Raw genomic sequence first — 21,668 nt, forward strand, 5'->3', positions numbered from 1 at the left:
CATGCCCCCATGTTGTGGAAACAGTCCTCTTTGAAATGCTGGCCACAGACATGCAAAACCTTTGGAAGTTTTCCGGGTACATTTCCTCCAAAAATAAAATTAATCCACTCAGTCCTCGTGGGTTCAGTGGATGGAAGTAATAAAACGTTTTCGTGTTCATTTATGCAGCCACAAACAGAACAGTGCTTCTGTCGCTTAGCCATGTCCGCTAACGAGGGTTGCCGAAGAGGGAAAAACACTGGGCGCTAGGTGATTTTTAGAGGGCGGGCTTTGAGAGCCGGTAGACGGGTCCATCGCTCTGTGGGGAGTGGTTATTGTCCCTTATGACGTCATAACGTACAGGCTTTCAAACAAGCTCATTTCAGCGCTTACTTCCCTAGAGGTGGAGCAGGGGGGAGAGAGAGCGCCTGAAAGAGTTTCACACTTACGGGTCTCCTACACATGCGGGGGGACCAGTATGACTGTTCCAAAACCATTAAAAAGTGAATTTTGCATAATATGGGACCTTTAAAAAATAAATCTCACCAGACTTAATGACTTAGTTAAATTATGCTTGTGCTCTCTCTCTCTCTCTCTCTCTCTCTCTCTCTCGCTCTCACACACACACTATATATATATATATATATATATATATATATATATATAAATATGGGCAACAATTCAAATTTTGAATTTGAATTGATGTGTATTCTGTCTTTCAGATTGGAGTGCTGTAATTTGTCAGAGACCAGCTGTGCTTCTCTGGTCTCAGCTCTTAAGTCCAACCCATCCCATCTGAGAGAGCTGAACTTGAGCTCAAACATCTTGCAGGATTCAGGAGTGAAGGAGTTGTGTGGTTTTCTGGAGAATCCAGACTGTAGACTAAAGATTCTGAGGTTCAACACCATGTTTTAGTTTTGTCCTGCAGTTGGGATAGACCCCGGCCTCCTTCCAGCAGCAAGTTGTCGGTTACCTTTATCCTGTAGATTTCAGCTCACATGTTTTGTTTTATTTTTTTATTCAGATTGAGTGCTTGCAAGTTGTCAGAGATCAGCTGTGCTGCTCTGACCTCAGCTCTGAAGTCTAATCCCTCCCATCTGACAGAATTGGACCTGAGATATAACAACCTGCAGGATTCAGATTTTAAGGGGCTATCTGATCTTTTGGAGAGTCCACGCTGTAACCTACAGACTCTGAGGTTAGTTCACTGATTGGAGCTTTTTTAAATCCTACATTTTAAATATTTTTAATTCCCAAACTAATTTTACATATTTACAGTAAGATAAATAATTAAAACAAATAAAATAAGAGGCCTCTCGGCAACCCCTTGGATCACCACTACTTAAAGTACTGCAGAATTTCAGGTTTGGCCTTGTTGAAGATGGTGATGCAGCCAGGTCTGGAGGAAACCTAGAGGTGATGGGTCTAATGCTGGCAAAGGTGGATGGTGAAACCATGATCATTATGGACATCTTTGCTTTACCCGTTGAGGAGACAGAAACCAGAGTCAACGCTCAAGCTGCAGCATATGAATACACGGCTGCATATATTGAAAATGCCAAGCAGGTTGGTCGACTGGAGAATGCTACTGGCTGGTACCACAGTCACTCAGACTATGGATGCTGGCTCTCAGGCATAGATGTCAGCACTCAGATGCTCAACCAGCAGTTTCAGGAGCCTTTTGTGGCTGTTGTGATCGAGCCCACTCGGACCATTTCTGCAGGGAAAGTCAACCTTGGTGCCTTTAGAACGTACCCAAAGGGCTACAAACCTCCAGATGAGGGACCATCAGAATATCAGACAATCCCTCTGAACAAGATAGAAAACTTTGGTGTGCACTGTAAACAGTATTACACCTTGGAGGTCACCTACTTCAAATCTTCCCTTGATAGAAAACTCCTGGAACTCCTTTGGAATAAACACTGGGTTAGTTCCTCAAACCTCCTTACGAACTCAGACTACACCACAGGCCAGGTGTTTGACCTGTCGGAGAAGCTGGAGCAGTCGGAGGCCCAGCTTGGCAGAGGCAGCTTCATGCTCGGCTTGGACACACACGACAGGAAGTCTGAGGACAAACTAGCCAAAGTGGCATGAGATAGCTGCAAGACGACCATAGAAGCAATTCATGGGCTGATGTCTCCAGTAATTAAGGACAAACTCTTCAATCAAATTAACACATCTACCAATTAAAGCTAAACCTCAAGGCAGTTTGGATTTCACCTGGATATAATTTTTTGTGCATGTCCAGCTTCTTTTGGATTATAGGTGTATGTCTAACAGCTAAGAGTTGTGTCACATTGGAGTGATTTTGTGTCTGTTTTTATTATTATTATTATTATTATTGTTATTGTTAAAGCAATATCTCATAAATATAGTAATACATACAAAAATATAAATAAATAAGATATAAAAAGCAAAAAAAAACAAAACAAAACAAAAATTAAGTATATCAATAAACCTTTAAGACACAGGTGTCAAACTCCGGTCCTCGAGGGCCGATATCCTGCAGGTTTTCATTGTTTCCCTGATCTAACACACCTGACTGAAATTAATGGGGTATTGTGAAGAAGTTGACAAGAAGCTGTTGGATCCATTTGATTTTATTCAGGTGTGTTAGATCAGGGAAACACTGAAAACTTGCAGGATACTGGCCCTTGAGGACCAGAGTTTGACACCCCTACTTTAAGAGAACATGTTGGAAGTCACTGTTGTACAGTCTGATAGCATTAAAGACAAATACAGGCATTATTCTGGGTCTTATAAAATATTGTTATACAAAATTCTGGGCATTACAAAAAGAAAAGACAAATGTCTAAATAAACAGGATTAACAAATTTATTTAATATATAATTTTTTAAGCAAAAAAAGCTGTAAAAATATGAAAGCAGTAAAAATAAAATATGAGAAAATATATTTATTTATTTCAAGAACAATAAAAAACTACTGGATCTGATGACAGATCTACGGTAAAATGTTAATCAGAACAACAAACAATCTCAATCTTGTTGAGGCAACTGATCTTTTTATCTGTACATGGGAGTGTCATCCTGATCAGTACCTTTTAAAATCACATACTTATTACATCTAAAGCCAGTAACCCTTTCTATGTGAATTCACAGGTAAACCACCTCACCTGGTCCTGATCATCCTAAAATCTGGTTGAAAAGTTGTAAATGCAGCCATCTTTACTATTGCTCAGTTAAATCCCAGACCTTCTTTTAAATCCAAACCATGGTGAGCCAGAACCACAACACCTGGAAAAGTTTCTGCAGGTTTTCTTTATCACTGCACTGTCTGCGAAACGTAGGATGAAACCCGCTGATGAATTTCTTTTTGAGCGCTGATCATGAAGCTGCTGCTGCAGCAGAGTACATCACGCAGTGAAAAAAATGATGAAATACTCATCAGAAAATATCAAAAGAAGGAGAAAATAAAAACGAGAGTCACTGCTGAACCGATGTAGACAGAATACGGGTTCTCCCAAAAGAAACGATAAAAGGAGAAAAAAAAGGAGGATGCAGAAACTGTTGTACTTGCTACATACCGGTGTACCAGGTTCTGTTCCCAAAATGTCTTTTGCATATGAACACAAGTCATTCTGCTCACTTTATAAAAAAATAAAACCACATCTGATTGCAAACAATTCACATTTGTGAGCGATGCAAGCCACCCTGCACACAACCTGTCCAGCCTCCTGCCTTCTGTTAGGAGGCCACTTTGCACACCTCTGCTGCTATTACTGACTGCCTTTGCACTACTATACATAACATATACATACAACTTCTTGGATAGTACCACAACTTATACATACAACTCTGCTGCTACTTTCAAATCACTGTGAACCCCTTATTGTTAATGTTATTGTTAATGTTATTGTTATTGCTACACTTAGTCTTAGGATTAATTCATGCCTTAAATCTTCACACTTTCTTTATTATCACTGTGCGATGTTTGTTTTTTACTGATAATATTTGAATAATAGTTTGAGTTGATTTGGAGAACATTGCTTTGGAAGTTTGATTTTTTTGCTGTTGAGATATTTTCAGATGCATTCGTTTTTATTGGCAGTTTTATCAGTTTGCAATCATTTTTCAATAATCTCAGTTTTTATTTATTCAGATATTTGTTGGCCCTGTGCAATTTTTTTTTTTTACTTTTAATGTCCAAAGACATGCATGTTAGGTTAATTGGACACTCTAAATTCTCCCTAGGAGTGAGTGTGTGTGTGCATGGTTGTTTGTCTCTATCTGTGTTGGCCCTGCGACAGACTGGTGACCTGTCCAGGGTGTACCCTGCCTCTCACCTGTTAAAATGCTGGGATAGGCTCCAGCTCACCCGCGACCCGAAATGGAATAAGCGGTCAAGATAATGGATGGATGGATGGATGGACTTTTAATGGTTACTTCAGTGTTGAAATGTTCTGTCCTGTCTTCACCGCGGAACAGTGGGAAATGTAATCATGATTCCTTCGTATGTCTTGTACATGTGAAGAATTGACAATAAAGCTGACTTTGACTTTGAAGTATAATCTTCTTGTTTTACTCTTTAGATTTGAGCGCTACAGTTTGTCAGAGATCAGCTGTGCTGCTCTGGTCGCAGCTCTAAAGTTCAACCCTTCCCACCTGACGATACTGGACCTCAGTCACAGTGATGTGCAGGACTCTGATGTGAAGCAGCTGTGTGGTTTCCTGCAGAGTGCGGACTGTAAACTGAAGACTCTAAGGTCAGACATCATGTTTTGTTGAGTGCAGAGATGAATTTATTCTTAAAGTTGTGTTGATAGTAATTAGCAGACATAAAGCTGATATTATTCTTATATATACACACCAAAGATCTTCAGTGCTGTATTCTGTTAGTAGTTTATTTTCTCTCTGTGTTTGTTTTCAGAATTTCTAAAATGTTTAAAACTGAATATATCAGACAGCAATAAATATACAATTACCAACACTTTTAAAATGGCTTATTCTAAGATTACCAGTTATGGTTTACTCTGTTTTAAACAAGCAGTTTAAAATGTCCTAGATTGACAAATCAAGTAGTCAGTGTGGCATCACTTACAGAAAAATTGAAATGCAAACAGTTTTTTTTTACAGTATCCAACTTGTTTCATATAATGAAAGAATTCTTGATGATGGTGATTTAGTATTCATGCTTGTTGTTATGTCACATCACTGGTGAAAATGTTACATCTCATATAGTCCTTCAATCCCTCTGTGTTACCGGCTGTAGATCCTTCACTGATTTTTACCTGACATTTTATAACCTAACATACGTTTTCCCCCAAAAATGTCACAATTATTATGCAAATCTTGCTATATTGTAGGCTGTAGTTGATCCAGTCTTTTTGCCAGGTGTCCTTTATAGATTACTTTTTTGATCATTTCAGCCTGGCACTCGGGAGTTTGTTGGATTCTTTGGTGCCATCAAGAACTAGAAAAAGTCCCAAAAAGAAAAATTTCCTGGCCAGTAGGATAAATCTAGAAATTAAGTGGTCTATCATTTGGGGGCATGACAGTGTAAACCAGGGGTGCCCAAGTCCGGTCCTCAAGATCTAATCAAATCTAATCTAATCCAGTCTAATCTAATCAAATGACTGGCTCGTTACCAGGCCTCTGCAGAGTTGAATGACATGCAGATGACCTCTGATTCAAGTGTGATGGAGAAAGGTTGGATCTAAAAGTTGCAGGATGGTAGATCTCCAGGACCGAACTCGGGCACCCCTGGTGTAAACATTAACCAGGCTAAGAAGTCTGCTGCAAAGGCAGCCTACTTTTCTAACTTAACTTTATAACTGACATTAAATATATATCAGAAAAATCTACCTGTTTCCATCAGGCACACTCCAGACAGAGGCAGGTTTGTTCCAAATGAAATATTACCCATTGTAGAGTGGTGGCAGCTATCATTGTAAAAGGGGTTTATCACCAGAGCTGACATTTACAGTGTGTGCAGAATTATTAGGTAAGTTGTATTTTTGAGGATTAATTTTATTATAGAACAACTACTATGTTCGCGATGAACACAAAAGACTCATAAATATCAAAGCTGAATATGTTTGGAAGTTGGAGTGGGGTTTTTTAGTTTTAGTATCTTAGGAGGATATCTGTGTGTGCAGGTGACTATTACTGTGCATAATTATTAGGCAATTCAACAAAAACAAATATATACCCATTTCTCTTATTTATTTTCACCAGGGAAACCAATATAACAACTCAAAATTTACAAATATACATTTCTGGCATTCAAAAACAAAACAAAAAACAAATCAGTGACCAATATAACCACCTTTCTTTGCGAGGAAACTCAAAAGCCTGCCATCCATAGACTCTGTCAGTGTCTTGATCTGTTCACGATCAACATTGCGTGCAGCAGCAACCACAGCCTCCCAGACACTGTTCAGAGAGGTGTACTGTTTTCCCTCCCTGTAGATCTCACATTTGATGAGGGACCACAGGTTCTCTATGGGGTTAAGATCAGGTGAACAAGGAGGCCATGTCATTATTTTTTCTTCTTTTAGACCTTTTCTGGCCAGCCACGCAGTGGAGTACTTGGATGCGTGTGATGGACCATTGTCCTGCATGAAAATCATGTTTTTCTTGAACGATGCTGCCTTCTTCCTGTACCACTGCTTGAAGAAGGTGTCTTCCAGAAACTGGCAGTAGGACTGGGAGTTGAGCTTGACTCCATCCTCAACCCGAAAAGGTCCCACAAGCTCATCTTTGATGATACCAGCCCATACCAGTATCCCACCTTCACCTTGCTGGCGTCTGAGTCGGAGTGGAGCTCTCTGCCCTGTACTGATCCAGCCACGGGCCCATCCATCTGGCCCATCAAGACTCACTCTCATTTCATCAGTCCATAAAACCTTAGAAAAATCAGTCTTATGATATTTCTTGGCCCAGTCTTGACGTTTTATCTTGTGTGTCTTGTTCAGTGGTGGTCGTTTTTCAGCCTTCCTTACCTTGGCCATGTCCCTGAGTATTGCACACCTTGCGCTTCTTGGCACTCCAGTGATGTTGCAGCTCTGAAATATGGCAAAACTGGTGGCCAATGGCATCTTGGCAGCTTCACGCTTGATTTTCCTCAGTTCATGGGCAGTTATTTTGCACCTTGTTTTTTCAACACGCTTCTTGTGACCCTGTTGACTATTTTGAATGAAACGCTGAAACGATGATCACGCCTCAAAAGCTTGGCAGTTTTAAGAGTGCTGCATCCCTCTGCAAGACATCTCACTATTTTTGATTTTTCAGAGTCCGTCAAATCTCTCTTCTGACCCATTTTGCCAAAGGAATGGAAGTTGCCTAATAATTATGCACACCTGATATAGGGTGTTGATGTCATTAGACCACACCCCTTCTCATTACAGAGATGCACATCACCTGATATGCTTAATTGGTAGTAGGCTTTCAAGCCTGTGCCAGTTGGAGTAGAACAACATGCATAAAGAGGATGATGTGATCAAAATACTCATTTGCCTAATAATTCTGCACACACTGTAATTCTGATCCCGCTCCAGGTGACCTACTTTGTTCCAGATGATTTCATCATGCCGTTGTGATCACATATCACAGGATAATGTCTCTGTACACTGAGTAATCTGGGAATCGAGACTCTGTGAAAAAGGCTTCTCTTCACGTGCAATCATCAAAACAAACCAGGACAGGATAAAGCAAGAAATCAGTTAAACCCTTTTTCTTTCTCTCTTGATGACAGCTTTGATGTTCACTGCCAGGACAGGCTAAATATTTTGTTATGTTTGTTAAAGTCTAATATTCACATTGAGGAGGTGACAATAGTGGCCTTCTTTTGTGTCAGAAAAATGTCAAACTTCATATTGAGACAAAAAGATTCTGACGTTATCAAGCAAGCTTTTCTCACATCTTACATAATTAACTGAGTTTGTCTCTATTAGAATATTATGCATCAGATAAACGTAGTTTGATGTCTCCACCTCTATCATCAGATGGCTTCAGTACATATTTTCTACTTTCCACTCAGAATGAAGACCTGTGATTTGTCAGAGATCAGTTGGGCTTCTCTGATCACAGCTCTGAAGTCCAACCCCTCCTCTCTGACAGAACTGGACCTGAGGAACAACTTGACGCTGGAGAATTCAGGAATTAAGTCGCTCTGTGGTTTGTTGAAGAGTCCACTCTGTAGACTGGAAACTCTAAGGTCAGCCACTATGTTTTAGTTGGTTGTTGACAATTTTAGTGCAGATTTCTTATACAATGGTCTGTACAAATAAAACAGAAATGAGCTGTAACATGCAGCTTGCTTCACACAGGCTGGTCATCAGCCTCCTGTTAGCAAACACACAGGGAAACCCTGTAGCTGTACAATACATGTGACTGCTACAGTCTTGTACAAACCTACAATCAAACGCCACAAAACTGCATGGATACTGCTTCAGAATAGATTTTACAATCCTATACATTTCTTTTGCATGGTTAATGTAACAAAGTACTCATTTAACTACGAGCAGAAAAATGTACCATACCTTCTATCAGACAGCAAAGCTCAGACTGAGATCACTGCAGCGCTGACGTCATCAAACAGTGATGTCTCAAAGGTGAAGTACACTTATCAAAACTGGTGTAGAGACAAATTACTGAACATATTCTGAACATAAGGAAAGCAAAGATTTTCTATCTTAATCTGGATTTCAAAAATAAAATCAAAGACATATGACCTTTTTTACAGTTGCAGGTGCAGCTCTTTGCCACTTGATTTCAGCTTTGATCTTTCCTATAAACTAAAATGCAGTTTGGGTCTAGAGAAATGATAGCATCCAATATGGATTGCATAATTCAGCTCAGTGATGGTACAGAAATCTGTCTGCTACCTCACATCAGTTACCAAGAACCCACTTAGATACGCACCTGAATAGTTTTTGGACACTTGATATTTCTCTGCAACATTAGCCCCAAATCACAGCATAAATCAAAGAATAGATTATTCCTAGGAAGCAGGATTTTATCAGAAATCCCTAACAAACAGATCAGGGGGCTTTCTGAAGATGCTCTCTGTGCAGTGAACAGTTTGATCAACCATGATAGTTTTTCAATTATCTGTTACAAATATCTTTTAAGTTTTTTGCATAAATTAGGCTACAAAGCAGAGCAGTAATATCTGGCTCCATTTAAGCCGCCTAACATTAAATCCAGCTTGAATCTTTGAAAGGTGTAGTACTCAAATACACTTGACAAATATTTGCTCTTAATAACAGTTTATTTGAAACCATTTGAAACTATTTGTGTTGACAAATAGTACAATCCACGATTGCTGATTTATTTTTTAAAGACTGTAATGTTAAAACAGAAAATGTGACAGCAACAGTCTTCAGCTGCTTGTTTTATCTCTTCAAATGACTTTTACCTGCTTTAATATGAGGTAGGGCTGGGCGATGAATCAATAAAATCGATAAATCAAATTTTCCATTTCTGGAGATTTATATTTATGAAAATCTGGATTTTTTTTTCAATAGTTAGCAGCAGACTTAGCCTTCCCTCCACACCAGAAATGTTTGTCTGACAGATTTTCAGTGAAGTGATCCTTCACTCATGCCTGGGATTTAGCTGTGCGTATAACTGCAGTGAGAAATGCTGTCTCTATGAGATACAGAAGTCAACTTTAGCCCACAAACCCTCGTTAAGAGACAGCCTTCATCAGGGGAATTATTTCTGCAGTGAATCCTGTATGATAAGGATCCAGATGGAAAGAGATCACGGATGCATTGTGTCGCATATTTCTATGTAAGATATGAAGTCGTTTATATGATGGAAAAGCTATGATATTATATGCTTTATTTTTGCTGGCATCCATCTATATAAACAAATAAATGTTTTTAATAAGTTTATTTATGTTTTGTAAAAGAAAAGAATCAATTAAAATCGGAAATCAGATTTGGTTATAAAAAATCTGAGATTTTATTTTTAGGCCATATCGCCCAGCCCCAATATGAGGCTAGTTTATCTGTTCATTACAACATGCACCTTGTTCTCATCAGCTAACAAGTTTTACTCTTTATTCAGACTTTATGTTCAGGTTCAGTTCGACAGTTTTATACTGCATCCTGTTAACTTCAGTTTACAACCTTTATTCTTCATTCAGACTGGATAGCTGCAATTTGTCAGAGGTCAGCTGGGCTTCTCTGATCTCAGCTCTGAAGTCCAACCCATCCCATCTGACAGAACTGGACCTGAGCTTCAGCGAGGTGCAGGATTCAGGAATGAAGCAACTCTGTGATCTTTTGGAGAGTCCACCCTGTCGACTGCAGACTCTGAGGTCAGCATGTTTCAATTGTGTATTGAGATTAACATGATGCGACAGTTGTGCTGAATTTAAACTGCACACCTGAGATTGATATTAGACTGATCCACACAGAGTACCATCGTGGTAAAGTCAGTTTTTTTTTGTTTGTCTATCAGCATTAACCAGATTCTGTTTCTTCTTGTTTTAACTCTTTAAACATATGTTTAAATATTAAGTATCACTTGATTACGTGTCTTTGTTTTAGAATGCACTGAGATATTTATCTTATAATTCTCATTGGTTTGCTGGCGTAGTATGGTGGAACAGTATGGATCGAGGTTCCTGACTCAACCCTGGGGAGGGTTTTTTGTGGAGTATGCATGTAGTGTTGTCTCCTGGGACTTCTTTTTAATTAACTTCAATCGTTTGGCTGAACATGAATTTGTATAGATGGAGTCTAGTGGAGCTTTAACGTTTAACATTTAACAGCTCAAGTCATTTTAACTGAAGCAGCAGCATGTTATTAATATTAATGAAAGCTATTTTTCTCTCTTTGATTGTTTTAACATGCACACTGTTGACTTCAGATCAGATGTTTTATTCTTTATTCAGACTGATGTACTGCAGTTTATCAGAGGTCAGCTGCACTTATCTGGTCTCAGCTCTGAAGTCCAGCTCCTCCCATCTGACAGAACTGGACCTCAGTGGAAATGAGCTGAATGGTCCAGGAGTGAAGCAGCTGATGGCTTTTCTGCTGACTCAAAACTGCAGACTGAAGACTGTGAGGTCAGACAACATATTTTCATTGTATGTTGATGGAAAATTGTACTGACAGTATCATCCTACTATTGTGCTGATTTATATTTAAGATTATGTTATATTAAGATCTGTTTTTTTTTCTTCTGTAGGTTTGTTTCATTACTATGAAAATTCCTGTTAAATTTCTTTTTAGAATTTAAGTATTGATGAGCATTTAGTGTGTTAAACGACAATAAATATATAATTATGAGCAGGGAAGTCTTATAAAATGCTCTGTTCTTGTTTGTGCTATCTGAAGTGTTCAAACTCAAAATGTTAGTAACAAGTTCTGTGTCTGTTATTTTAACTTCTCAAATAAGGCAAGGTAGTTTATTTGTAAAGCATATTTCATGTACAGGACAATTCAAAGTGCTTTACATAAAACATTAAAAGCATCACAGATATTAAGAAACAGTAAAAGGCAGCAACAAATAGCAAGAATCACAATAAAATCATAACTAACATTACAATGATTAAAAGCAAGATAAGTTAAAAAGTTACCGTGCAGATTTCATGCATAGGAACATGAGAAAAGAAATGTTTTTAACCTGGAATTAAAAATATCTACATTTGGTGAAAGTTTAATCTCCACTGGTGGTTTGTTCCACTTGTTTGTAGCATATCAGCTAAATGCTGCTTCTCCATGTTTAGTCTGGACTCTGGTTTGGATTAGTTGACCAGAGTCTTTGGATCTAAGAGCTCTGCCAGGTTTATATTCTCTGAACATATCACAGATGTATTCTGGGCCTAAACAGTTCTGGGATTGTAAACAAGCAGAAGGGTTTTAAAATCTATTCTGTGACTGACTGGAAGCCAGTGTAAAGATTTCAAAACTGGTGTGATGTGTTCAGATCTCTTAGTCCTGGTTAAAACTCTAGCAGCAGTGTTTTGGATGATCTGCAGATGTTTAATGCTCTTTTTAGGAAGTCCTGTTAAAAGACCATTACAGTAATCCAGCCTACTGGAGATGAATGCATGGATGAGTTTCTCTTGGTCTTTCTGGGAGACTAAATTTTTAATTTTGTTGATGTTACTGAGCTGGTAAAAAGCTTCTTAATGACAGCTTTGATGTGGCTGCTGAAAGTCAGGTCTGAGTCTATCAACACTCCCAGGTTACAAACTTGGTTGGTGATTTTAAGAGCCCGAGCCTCCAGATGTTTGCCAATGCTGACCCTCTTCTCTTTGCTACCAAACAGAATAATCTCAGTTTTGTCTTCATTTAATTGTAGAAAATTCTCCCTCATCCAGGTGTTTACTTGCTCCAGACACTGACACTGAAGTCTGTTGGGCTGCAGTTGTCTGGTGAAAAAAGTTGTGTATCATCTGCATAGCTGTGATAATTAATGCTAAATTAAGCAGAAGAAGTCAAAGGTCTGACCCCTGGGGGACTCCACAAGTCATGGCCATTCACTCGGGTTCATAGCTGCCGATCGTAAAAAACATAACCAGTTAAGGACCGCTCCAGAAAGTCCAACCCAGTTTTCCAGCCTGTGCAACAGGATTCTGTGATCTACAGTATCAAACGCAGCACTGAGATCCAATAGAACCAGGACTGATACTTGACCAGAATCGGTATTCAACCTAATGTCATTTAACACTTTGACCAGAGCTGTTTCAGGGCTGTGATGAGGTCGGAAGCCGGACTGAAATTTCTCAAGATTTACACTTTCATTTAAAAAGTCATTAAGCTGGTGAAATACAACTTTCTCAATAATCTTGGAAATAAAAGAGAGGTTAGAGACAGGTCTATAGTTGTTCATTATAGAGGCATCTAGAATCCTTTTCTTTAGGAGTGGCTTAATAGCAGCTATCTTTAGTGACTTGGGAAAAATGCCTGATGCCGGTGAGCTGTTAACTATAAGTTTTACTACATTATATCTTAGATGTTATTTGACTCTGTTTCTATGGCTCAGAATTCAATTAAATAGTCAACACTAGATTAATTAATGTTAAGTTGTTCACTTGTAATACAAAATGCATCTCAGCATGTTGGTTTTCCTTTAAATTTAAATAATTTTACTTACTAGCAAGAGTTTGTATTAACTGACCCAGTGGTGGAGCTGCGGAGTTAGGACCTGAAGTAACTATGTCTCTATAGAAGCAGCAGCATGTTGTCATTAATATTAATGACAGCTCTTTTTTATTTGTTCTGTTGGTTGGTTGGATAGATGGGTACTTTTATTGATTCCTGAGCTGGGAAATTCGGGGTTGCAGCAGCACACATTGGTGCAAAAGACTCCAATAACAAACAATATAAAGCAGCAAAACAAACATACAAATCTATACACCAGATAATACTGAAAATATACAAATCCATGTACAATATATACAAAACAAGAGCACATGAGAGAATAAGTAAGAAGAATAAGTTATAGAACTATATACATTTAAATAAGGATGTGCAAAATCCAATGTAAGAAAAACAGTTTGCAAACCAAAATGCAATTTAAAAAATAGAATAAAATGGCAAGTGGATAAAAGCAGCAGGTAAAGCCTGTTGTTTATTCCCTGTCTGCCAGAGCTGACTTATTGAACAGAGTGATGGAATGTGGCAAAGAAGATTTCTTGTGTCTGTCCGTATGACAACGAAGCATCTCAGTCTGTTAGAAAAGGAGCTCCGCTGTCTGAATCAGTGTGTGGTGGAGAGGATGGTCGGTGTTATTCATGATGGAAACTGTTTCAACCTGCATCATGTTGGTTTCAGCTATGTCATCGTTTTTTTTTTTTTTTGTTTTGTTTTTTTTGTTTTGTTTTTTTTTCAGATTGAATCGGTGCAGTTTGTCAGAGGTCAGCTGTCCTTCTCTGGTCTCATCTTTAAAGTCCAACCCTTCATTGCTGGAAGAGCTGGACCTATGTGGAAATTATAACCTGCAGGATTCAGGAGTGAAGCAGCTGTGTTGGTTTCTGTCAAGTCCATGCTGTAGGCTGAAGACTCTGAGGTCAGATACCATATTTTAATCATGCACTGAAATTAATATGGTCCTCTTGCACTGTGGAGATAAAGCATTTGTTTAATGTAGTTTTTAACCAGTAAATTTAAAAGTTGGTGGATTTATTTAGTGTTTTATGTATAGTTTGTTGTTATACAAAAATATAACAAACTTAATTCAGAAATTCCAGCATGTGATGCTGTAAAACTTTTTGATGGATAAAACAAGAAAAATTAACAAGTCAAAAAAGACAATACAGGACTGACAAAAGAAAGTAGTAACTAGAGAGCCTACTAACGAAGAGAGCACTGAGAAAAGCCCTGAGACGATAAATGACGAGGATGCTAATATCGAGCCACACGCTGCTAGCCTAGCCAAACTTTTGAAAGACATGAGACTTTCATAAGGATATGAAACAGCAACTAACTGAAGTCAAATCTGAGCCTACCAGTGTTAACCTTAAAATACCAGAGATAGAAGTGCGAATGAATGATGAAGAAGACCACATTCAAAATATGGAACAGGTGGTAAGCAAGATGACCAAGATAATAACAAGAAACCAAACTGCTTGATCAAGAAGGAAGAACTCAAAGGGATAATATTAGGATATATGGGATTCCTGAAGGAGCAGAGGGGGCGCCTATGACAGTGTTCATGGAGAAATTGTTACAGGAAACTCTGGAGATACCCAAGACTACTAAACTTGGTATGGAGAGAGCACACTGAGCGCTTGCCCTGAGATACCCGGAGACAGAGGTGACAAGCCGCGGTCAATAATAATAAAGTTTCTCTGCTAAACAGTTAAAGAGGATGTTCTGTGTAAAGCATGGAGAAAAAGGAGAGAAGGATCTACTTCGACCAGTATTACCCCCTGGCAATCTTTTAAAAGTGGAAAGATTACTCTGAGTCGGAGTAAATATTAAAGCAGCAGAATATCTGCTTCCAGACCCTGTTACCTGCTAAACTACGAGTATTCTATGAGGATGAAACAAGGATGCACAAGACAGCGATGAGGCATCACTGGAATTTCCAGAACTAATAATTAGATAATGATATCATTTAAGGATATGTATGTCTATGTGTCAACCATAAAGAGATATGACATACACAGAACAGACAAAGGCTACGAATCTGAGCACTGACCGTTGCAGACAGCAGTTATACAATATACAATAACAATGATCACAAACTCTTTTCATTTAAAATAGAACAATTTTTTAGGTTAAGTACAATGAATATTAATGATACTTTAGTTAACAAATATTATAGTTTAATTCTACCACACTATGTACAGCTTTGCAAGCAACTACACAACAAACAATCCCTTATGGTCATGTGACGGCGATTGTGTGCATGTGTGTGTTTGTCAATGCATATAATAGTGGGAAAACCAGTGAGACACCAGTGGATTATGAATTGTTGAGGTTTATTTTTTTGTCTCTGTGTGATACACCAGTGATACACCTAATCTAAATTTAGACCCATTCACATTTTCGGCTAAATTCATCATGGCCACCCATGGTAAGGATAAAGCCTCCTCATCCGTACAGCGGTTTGTGCTAAAACACGTACAAGCTGAACTCCCTCTTACTGAAGCAGCAGCATGTCATTAATGTTAATGATAACTCTTGTTCTCAGGTTCAGTATGACTGTTTCATCCTGCATTTCATTAACTTCAGTTTACAACTTTTATTCTTTATTCAGATTGGATACCTGCAATTTGTCAGTGGTCAGCTGTGATTCTCTGGTCTCAGCTCTGAAGTCCAACCCCTCCCATCTGACAGAACTGGACCTTAGCTCGAACAAGACGCAGGATTCAGGAGTGAAGCTGCTGTGTGGTTTTCTGGAGAATGCACACTGTCAACTGCAGACTTTGAGGTCAGACACAATGTTTAAGTCCAATTTCCACCAGCTGGTCTGGGTCAGTAAGGGATGGTTTGGAAGGTTTGGTTTGGTAAATCCTGATCTTTGTGTCTTTTCCACAGCCAACCGTACCTTCACCCAGTAGGGGGCGTATCGACCAGATAATGATAAATGTGTTGGCTACATAATAGTGTGATTTCATAGCCTTTCTTGTTTATAAAGTATAATGCAACACTGAAATTAAGGACGAGAATGGTGGACATCCAGCAGTATTTGTTATTTCTTCTTGTTTTCTGGATTCAAAAAACAATCAAAAAAAAAAAAAAAAAGAAACTCTACGTATTTTTGAACATGGCACTATTGCCACTTTGTTCTTATTGCTAAGTCACACAGGAAGTGATGACTCTTTCGACCGATCATGCTTTTGGGTAAGATTGGGACCCCAGCGGAAGGGTCCTAAAAAGGTGGGATGGTTTGGGTTAGATATTCTGGTACCCTTCCCAGTTTTTGCTTGTGGAAACACAGTAAAATGTGTTCAGACCAAGCAGCAACCGCTGGCAGTGAAACGCGACAAAATTGCAGTTCACCCCTCATCCACTAGGGGCTGGCTCCAAAACAGAGCAAATCCCCTTAGACTAACAGTGCGTCTTAGCTTTAGCCCGCCTGCCTTCATTAGCCAGTTAGCGCATGTTAGATCCATGTTAGTTCAGTTAGCTCTTAGCTACAGGCAGCTCGGTGTTTGATAGACGTCAGTCATCCACCCCTACGCCCACAGCCCCCCTCTCAGCTCCTCCACTTTGCCCATTTTTGTATTTCCGGGAGCGATGGCAGTCGTGATGCTGCCAAGATGGCGATGGTAGGAACCCCCCAACAAGCTTTACTTTTGCTCTTCAGAAACCTAGTCTATGGTTCCGACCCTTACCGTACCAAACCAGACCCATTGGTTGAAACAGGGCTTTAGTTATTAGTTGAGAAAGAAAATGAAAGTTAAATTTAACCAAACTGCTAAAATAACATTCGTACTGCTAGATACTGATCCACTCTGAGGATCATCATGATAAAATCTGTTTTCATTTTCTGCATTTAAATCATCAATTTATGTCCTTTTGATATTTCCTGCTACGAATGAAAATACAAAACCCTTTTTTGTAAATCAGCCATTAATACATAATTACAGGACGATAGTTCAATAACTGTTATAAAGTTTTGTAATGACTGTATATCCCATTTGCTTCAGCTCATTTATTCTTTACTCAGATTGAGCAGCTGCAGGTTATCAGAGATCAGCTGTGCTTGTCTGGCCTCAGTCCTGACGTCCAGCCCCTCCCATCTGACAGTACTGGACTTGAGTTACAACGAGCTGCAGGATTCAGGAGTGAAACAGCTGTGTGGTTTCCTGGAGCATCCACACTGCCATCTGAAGACTCTGAGGTTGTTTATTTATAACAACCCCTGTTGACCAAAGTGCTGTACAATAAAAATAATAAAGCAATAAAACAATGAAAAACAATTAACATATTAAAACCCGAATAAAAATTATATAAAGTTGTGTTGCAGCTTAACTGCTGACATGACACTGACATTACAGGTGCTCGTCATAAAATTAAAATATCATGAAAAAGTTGATTTATTTCAGTAATTCTATTCAAAAAGTGAAACTCGTATAATGTAGACATTCATTCATCACAGACTGACATATTGCGAGTGTTTATTTATTTTAATTTTGATGATTGTAACTGACAACTAATGAAAACCGCAAATTGAGAATCTCAGAAAATTAGAATATTGTGGAAAGGTTCAATATTTAAGACACCTGGTGCCACACTAATCAGCTAATTAACTCAAAACACCTGGAAAGCCCTTTAAATGGTCTCAGTCTAGTTGGCTACTCAATCATTGAGAAGACTGCTGATTTGACAGTTGTTCAAAGGACGACCATGGACACTTTGCACAAGGAGGGCAAGACACAAAAGGTCATTGCTAAAGAGGCTGGCTGTTCACAAAGCTCTGTGTCCAAGCACATTAATAGAGAGGCGAAGGGAAAGAAAAGCTGTGGTAGAAATAAAGTGTACAAGCAACAGGGATAACCGCAACCTGGAGAGGATTGTGAAACGAAACCCATTCAAAAATGTGGGGAAGATTCACAAAGAGTGGACTGCATCTGGAGTCAGAGCTTCAGGAACCACCACACACAGACGTATGCAAGACATGGGCTTCAGCTGTCGCATTGCTTGTGTCAAGCCACTCTTGAACAAGAGACATCGTCAGACAGTGTTAGGAAAGTTCATTTTCTACATGAACTAGTTCAAAGTTCAGTTCACACATTTTAAAATGAACCAGCTCAGTTCATAATTCAAAATTTTGAACTAAGTTCACAGTTCTAAAAATTAATTTAATTTTTTTCCCAATATGTTGCTGCGAGCTATTACCCTCAGAATACTGGCATTTTCCTGTTGATGCCACCCATTCAGTCCACGCTCGTAGCCAGCTGCATCTTTCACTCCTGCAGTATAAAAACACGAGGAAAAAATAGCTTGAATAGTCTTTATTAATGAGAAATTATTAAACTATCTGATGTAGGAACCAGACTGAGGTAGAAAACAAATCATAAACCTCAAATTGCAATATTTAAAGTGCAAAATATTTAAACATTTTTTATCTTTTCATTAAGTCATCTTCCATTTTTTGTGATGTTTTTTTCTGACTTGTTTGTCCAAATAAAAGTTCTAAAACTTGGGTCATTAAAGTGCAATATTCAGGCCAAATGAATAAGTAAAAAAACAAAAAACATACATGTCTTGCATTTGACAAGTTTATGAAAGCTGAGGGTTCCTCTTTCCTCAAAGGCTGCAGGTCTCTAACAACATGCTGCAAAAGGTTTTCCAGCTGCAGAAACCTGGAGATGAAGACGAAGGAGCTGCTGCTACTGTACGCCGTTATTTAGTTTTGGGTGGTAGAGGATCTGCTTCAGCATGTCATTGCCAAGTCTTTAAATTGTATTTAGTGACATTTAGTCCACATACCTCGGAAGGCTAGCCGGGTGCTTTATTTCAATCTGCTGTTGACGTTGTTGATGTCCGAAGTTGCTTCTTTTTGACACACGGCAGGGCAAAGTTTACACGAAAAGGCCAGATTTCTTCCTCCTGGATCATCACTGACCTTTTCGAAAAGTTATTTAAAGTGATCAAACGAAGATGCTGTAGTGATCATTGAGGCAGACGTGGTGATGCTGCCTATATTGGATTTTACCTCCATGTTTTGCAATTTGATGCATGCGCGGTGCTGCTCTGTGGCGGCTGATGTTGCCAGATTTGGTGTTTTTCACCTATATATTAAGGCCTGTTTACAATGTGTTTTAGCTGGGATTTTGCCAGGAAGGCTCCATGGAAATCTGGCACTCTTTTGAACAAAGTTCATCTGTGAAAGAACGCCGTTTACAAATACCAGAATGAGCGTGCTCACAGTAACATTCATCAGGCAGAAATAGAGTATGTTCAGTTCACGTTCACCCAAAATATGAGCGATCTCTCAATGTTTAGGCACTGGTGTCAGAAGCATCTCTCCTGGGCTAAAGACAAAAAGGACTGGACTGCTGCTGAGTGGTCCGAAGTTATGTTCTCTGATGGAAGTAAATTTTGCATGTCCTTTGGAAATCAAGGTGCCAGAGTCTGGTGATGTTTGGAGGTGCTATGTCATCTGCGGGCGTTGGTCCACTGTGTTTTCTTAGGTCCACCATCAACGCAGCCGTCTACCAGGAAATTTTAGAGCACTTCATGCTACCTGCCGCTGACCAACTTTATGAAGATGCAAATTTCATTTTCCAACAGGAAAGCTACCTGTACCTGGTTTAAAGACCATGGTATCCCTGTTCTTAATTGGCCAGCAAACTGGCCTGACCATAACCCCATAGAAAATCTATGGGGTATTGTAAAGAGGAAGATGCGATACACTAGATCCAACAATGCAGAAGAGCTAAAGGCCACTATCAAAACAACCTGGGCTCTAATAACACCTGAGCAGTGCCATAGACTGATGGGCTCCATGCCACGCCACATTGCTGCAGTAATTCAGGCAAAAAGAGCCCCAACTAAGTATTGAGTGCTGTACATGCTCATACTTTTCATGTTCATACTTTTCAGTTGGCCAACATTTCTAGAAATCCTGTTTTTGTATCGGTCTTAAGTAATATTCTAATTTCCGGGATATTGAATTTGGGGTTTTCATTAGCTGTCAGTTATAATCATCAAAATTAAAAGAAAAAAACATTTGAATTATGTCAGTCTGTGAGGAATGAATGTCTACATTATACAAGTTTCAGTTTTTGAATGGAATTACTGACATAAATCAACTTTTTCATGATATACTAATTTTATGACAAGCACCTGTATACTGATGATAAACAGATTTTAGTATCTTCAGGCTAAAATCTGTTTTCCTTTCGTGTGCATAAATAAATAAAAGGTTTCATGTCCTTTCAATGTTTCTCACTATTACCAAATATGTAAAAACAGCCACTAATACATAATAATTGGATAATGGTTCAATAACTTTTATTAAGGTGTTGTAATGGTTGTGCATTCTGTTGACTTCAGCTCACAGCTCTTATTCTTTTCTCAGCCTGAGCGGATGCAGGTTGTCAGAGGTCAGCTGCGATTCTCTGGCCTCAGCTCTGAAGTCCAACCCCTCCCATCTGAGAGAACTGGACCTGAATTACAATGAGCTACAAGATTCAGGAGTGAAGCTGCTGTGTGGTTTTCTGGAGAGTCCACACTGTCAACTTCAGACTCTGAAGTAAGATGTTCTTTGTTAGTTGAGATTATTATGATGTCAAATGTACATTAAAACTAAATTGCTGACATAACACTGTTGTTATACTGATGATGAAGTCAAGGTTGTGGTGTGGATGAGGTGATGACTGTAGTGCAGGCAGCCGGGTGCAGAATAAAGGTCTGATTACCTGAACTACTAGAAAAACAAAACCTGGGTAAACACGATGGAGACAAGACTGTAACACGACATGAAGCATGCAGATAAAAAGTCTACAAAACATAACAAAGACTATGTGACATGAAGGCTACAGTGAACTGGCAAGGAGAAACTAAAACCAAAGGGCCTAAATATACTGAGGGATTAATGAAGAACAGGTGAATGATCAAATCAAACCAGGTGCATTAATAAACAGAACAGAAATCAAAACAAAATACATGCAGGAAAAAAACTCCTAAATAAAAACAGAAAACAAAACAGGACTGTGACAAAGAAAACCTACAGAACAGTAAAACAACAAACTACTGAACCAAGAACCCATAGACCATAACAGATAAACAGATTTTAGCAGACTAAAATTTAGTTTATAATAGTATATTTATAATAGTTTAGTCCAATAATATTTCACCTTCTTTTAAAATTTATTCCTAAAATTGATTCAACAATTATAAAGGACTTTACATCAGTCTTGAAACTTAAAATGCATTTTACTGAATTCAATATTTAGTGTTTTTTATATCTAATATAAATGGTAAATGGTCTGTACTTATATAGCACTTTTACCCAAAGCGCTTGACATATACATCACATTCACACACTGACAGGGGGAGCTGCCATGCAAGGTGTTCAACCACGACCCATCAGGAGCAGGTAGGGGTTCAGTGTCTTGCTCAGGGACACCTCGAAATAAGCTTGATGGGCCGGGATCGAACAGGCAACCCTCAGGCTACAGGACGACTGCTCTACCCACTGAGTCCTGCCGCCCCCTAAATATGTAGGGAGGGAAATTGTAAAGTGAAGTGTGGTTATTAAAATGAATGAGAGTTCTTTTTTACTGTCTCTGTTTGATGGTTTTAA

General features: G+C 38.8%; 2 protein-coding genes across 4 annotated transcripts in view; both read left to right on the forward strand.

Annotated features, from left to right (window-relative positions):
* The window catches only part of LOC121628730 (NACHT, LRR and PYD domains-containing protein 12-like), a 354,419-nt gene that overhangs the window by 28,688 nt on the left and 304,063 nt on the right, over window positions 1-21,668 (forward strand). The window contains exons 7-17 of one of the 3 annotated variants that reach the window (XM_041968025.1): window positions 702-875; window positions 1,004-1,177; window positions 4,529-4,702; window positions 7,978-8,154; window positions 10,093-10,266; window positions 10,846-11,019; window positions 13,794-13,970; window positions 15,666-15,839; window positions 17,082-17,255; window positions 20,442-20,615; window positions 21,416-21,581. In XM_041968025.1, coding sequence (XP_041823959.1) covers window positions 702-875; window positions 1,004-1,177; window positions 4,529-4,702; window positions 7,978-8,154; window positions 10,093-10,266; window positions 10,846-11,019; window positions 13,794-13,970; window positions 15,666-15,839; window positions 17,082-17,255; window positions 20,442-20,615; window positions 21,416-21,581 — 1,912 coding nt within the window. Of the gene's footprint in view, window positions 1-701; window positions 876-1,003; window positions 1,178-4,528; window positions 4,703-7,495; window positions 7,591-7,977; window positions 8,155-10,092; window positions 10,267-10,845; window positions 11,020-13,793; window positions 13,971-15,665; window positions 15,840-17,081; window positions 17,256-20,441; window positions 20,616-21,415; window positions 21,582-21,668 lie in introns of those variants that run through there. The other 2 variants (XR_006008234.1, XM_041968026.1) reach the window with 2 other exon arrangements.
* On the forward strand, window positions 1,468-4,211 carry LOC121628769 (COP9 signalosome complex subunit 5-like). Its single transcript, XM_041968096.1, has 2 exons — window positions 1,468-2,215; window positions 4,198-4,211. The coding sequence occupies exon 1, from the start codon at window positions 1,633-1,635 to the stop codon at window positions 2,071-2,073; it is 441 nt and encodes a 146-aa protein (XP_041824030.1). The 5' UTR covers window positions 1,468-1,632; the 3' UTR covers window positions 2,074-2,215; window positions 4,198-4,211.

The sequence above is a fragment of the Melanotaenia boesemani genome, chromosome 18 (assembly GCF_017639745.1).
Source record: "Melanotaenia boesemani isolate fMelBoe1 chromosome 18, fMelBoe1.pri, whole genome shotgun sequence".
Classification (NCBI taxonomy): Eukaryota; Metazoa; Chordata; class Actinopteri; order Atheriniformes; family Melanotaeniidae; genus Melanotaenia; species Melanotaenia boesemani.

Bases quoted from the DNA above. Each gene is read 5' to 3' on its own strand.
- LOC121628769 (XM_041968096.1), top strand. From the start codon at position 1,633: ATGCTCAACCAGCAGTTTCAGGAGCCTTTTGTGGCTGTTGTGATCGAG.